The 2,305-nt window shown below is 32.3% G+C and overlaps 1 protein-coding gene across 1 annotated transcript in view; it reads left to right on the top strand.

Annotated features, from left to right (window-relative positions):
* Window positions 1-2,305, top strand: part of SPATA6 (spermatogenesis associated 6) — a 154,432-nt gene that overhangs the window by 82,416 nt on the left and 69,711 nt on the right. The window contains exon 8 of the mRNA XM_012639392.1: window positions 1,096-1,136. Coding sequence (XP_012494846.1) covers window positions 1,096-1,136 — 41 coding nt within the window. The remainder of the gene's footprint in view (window positions 1-1,095; window positions 1,137-2,305) is intronic.

Below are 2,305 nucleotides of genomic sequence, written 5' to 3' on the forward strand. Positions count from 1 at the left end.
GGGTATTTGTATACACAAGGAGTGCAATGCGCACTACCCGAAGGATGGACATATTTGAAACACGGACTTGGGGGGAGGCGAACCAAGGGCAACACACGTAACCTAAACATCTGTACCCCATAATATGCTGAAATAAAAAAAAAAAATTGATTCTTGAAACTTGATTCCTTTAAGTAATGAATAAAATCCAACATCTGCATATATAATGTAGTGGTTGTTATCTAAGGAAGAGATTTAGAATGAGTTTTAAAATCCCCTATGTGACAGATATTATTCTAGGGCCTTTCACAAATTGTATAATTTGAGGTAAGATAAGCAATGTCTTCATACTTTTAAAATGGGGAATGAAACCAGAACAATATATCTGATGGTTGGCAGAACTTGAAATTGGACCCAGGCTTGTCCAATTTCAGTAGTAATAATGTTGATGATGGTGTTAGTAATAATAGTTAACATTTATTTTAGTGCCTTTCAGGTAATATCTAATTTAATCTTTAAAACAATATCATGAAAGAAGTACATCAGACATGTTAGCATTCTGAGACTTACAGAGGTTAAGTAATGTCCCCAAGGTCATACAGTTGGTGCTTGGGATGTAATGCAAATCTATTTGTCAACAAGGTCTGTATACTACAAGTATGCTACCACCCTCTAAAGGTGATCCTATTTCATTACACCCACTTGATTCTAGCATGGACTCTAAGAATAGGAACACATGTACTTTGACAATATCAAATCTATCATAAAAATGATATTTTATCATAAACTGGTTATCAACTAAAAATTATCTATTTCATATAGACAAATTAGTTTATCAGCTAAAAATTATTCCTATCTGTGTCCATGTCTCTTATTCTGATGAAAACAGTGTTTGTGAAATCACTTAATTGCTGAAGAACCAATACAGATTTTAACTTGTTGGCTTATCATCTTTGATGATGTTAACATTGTTGAAGGATTTTGAAATATTTCTGAAGAATCTACTGTATGAATTATAATTGTAGAAAAGTGATAGTAGCAAAAATCAAAGACGAAACCAATTTCCTTTTCCTATGAAATATTTATACTTTAATTCTTTTGTACATCCTTTTTCAGATCATTCTCATCTTGGCTGCTACCGACCCAAGGATTATAAGGTCTGTCTAATAAATTGCAGAATAATAATTGTCATGGATTTCAGACAGCAGCATAAGTGTATGCATAGTCAGAGATTATCAAATTCATTTAATAAAATGCAAAAATAATAATTATCATATCATGTAATATTTTGGCTACTTTGTCAAGGGTTATAATAGACTTTTCATTGAATGTCTTCCTGCAAGTATTTTGTGGTTTTTGATTATTTATTTGGATTAATCAATTATGTGACCTGTGTTTGTATATATTTATGTTTGTGTGTGTGCATTAGGGGGAGAGAGAGAGAGAGAGAGAAATCGTTGTTACTTGTAGTGATACCTCACCTAGTGGTGAGGTATTTGCAAACTTCATTCATTTACAAAGCATCCTCATAATTTTTGCAATATCTACATACAATTTATGCTATTTTGTTTAAGTTTACTTTCTTTTTATTTATTTGTTTATTTACTATAGTGAGTAATGAAAAATCAGTGTATCACATGCTTTTTACATGGATGATAATCTTAAAAATACTACGGTGAGAACAAAACAATGTTCCTAAATTTCAGCTAGATACCGTTGTTTGCCAAAGTCTCTGAGGAATACTCTCCATTTCTTCAAGTGAGACAAGCAATGATAGAGAGGTGTAAGAGACATACCAATAGCTAACTGAGGATTTTTGATTGAAAGAGAATTGAAAAGATAATACATTTTTCCTGTGATTCAGTGTTGTTTAGTGTATGTCTTTGTGCCATGTAAAATGATTTGTGTTATCATCTAAAATCATTTTGGGTACCATATTAAATTATCTGTCATATTGCTAGTAGTCGATGTCCTCCATTTTGAGCAGTACTTCCTCACAGTTTGTCTTTTCTGTCCGAAAGAGAAAGCTTCTCGATAATAAGTGTTATACTTTGGAAAACAAAACAAAACAAAAACCACAGCTTTTCTTAAAATATCTTTGTTTATTAACTTGAAAACAATTTATTTTGTGCTTCCTGGTACTACATAGCACAGTAGTTTGCCATGCCTTGACTGCAAAAAAAGAAATATGGGACAGTTAAGTAATGAGTCTAGGCACTGTGTGACTGAGTGCCCAAATCAACCAGTGTCAGAATCATCCAGGTAGAACTTTATAAAATTTTATTCCAGACCTGTTAAATTGAAATTGCTGAGAATGGACACTGGA

This window comes from Propithecus coquereli, unplaced genomic scaffold (assembly GCF_000956105.1).
Source record: "Propithecus coquereli isolate 6110/MARCELLA unplaced genomic scaffold, Pcoq_1.0 Scaffold14, whole genome shotgun sequence".
Classification (NCBI taxonomy): domain Eukaryota; kingdom Metazoa; phylum Chordata; class Mammalia; order Primates; family Indriidae; genus Propithecus; species Propithecus coquereli.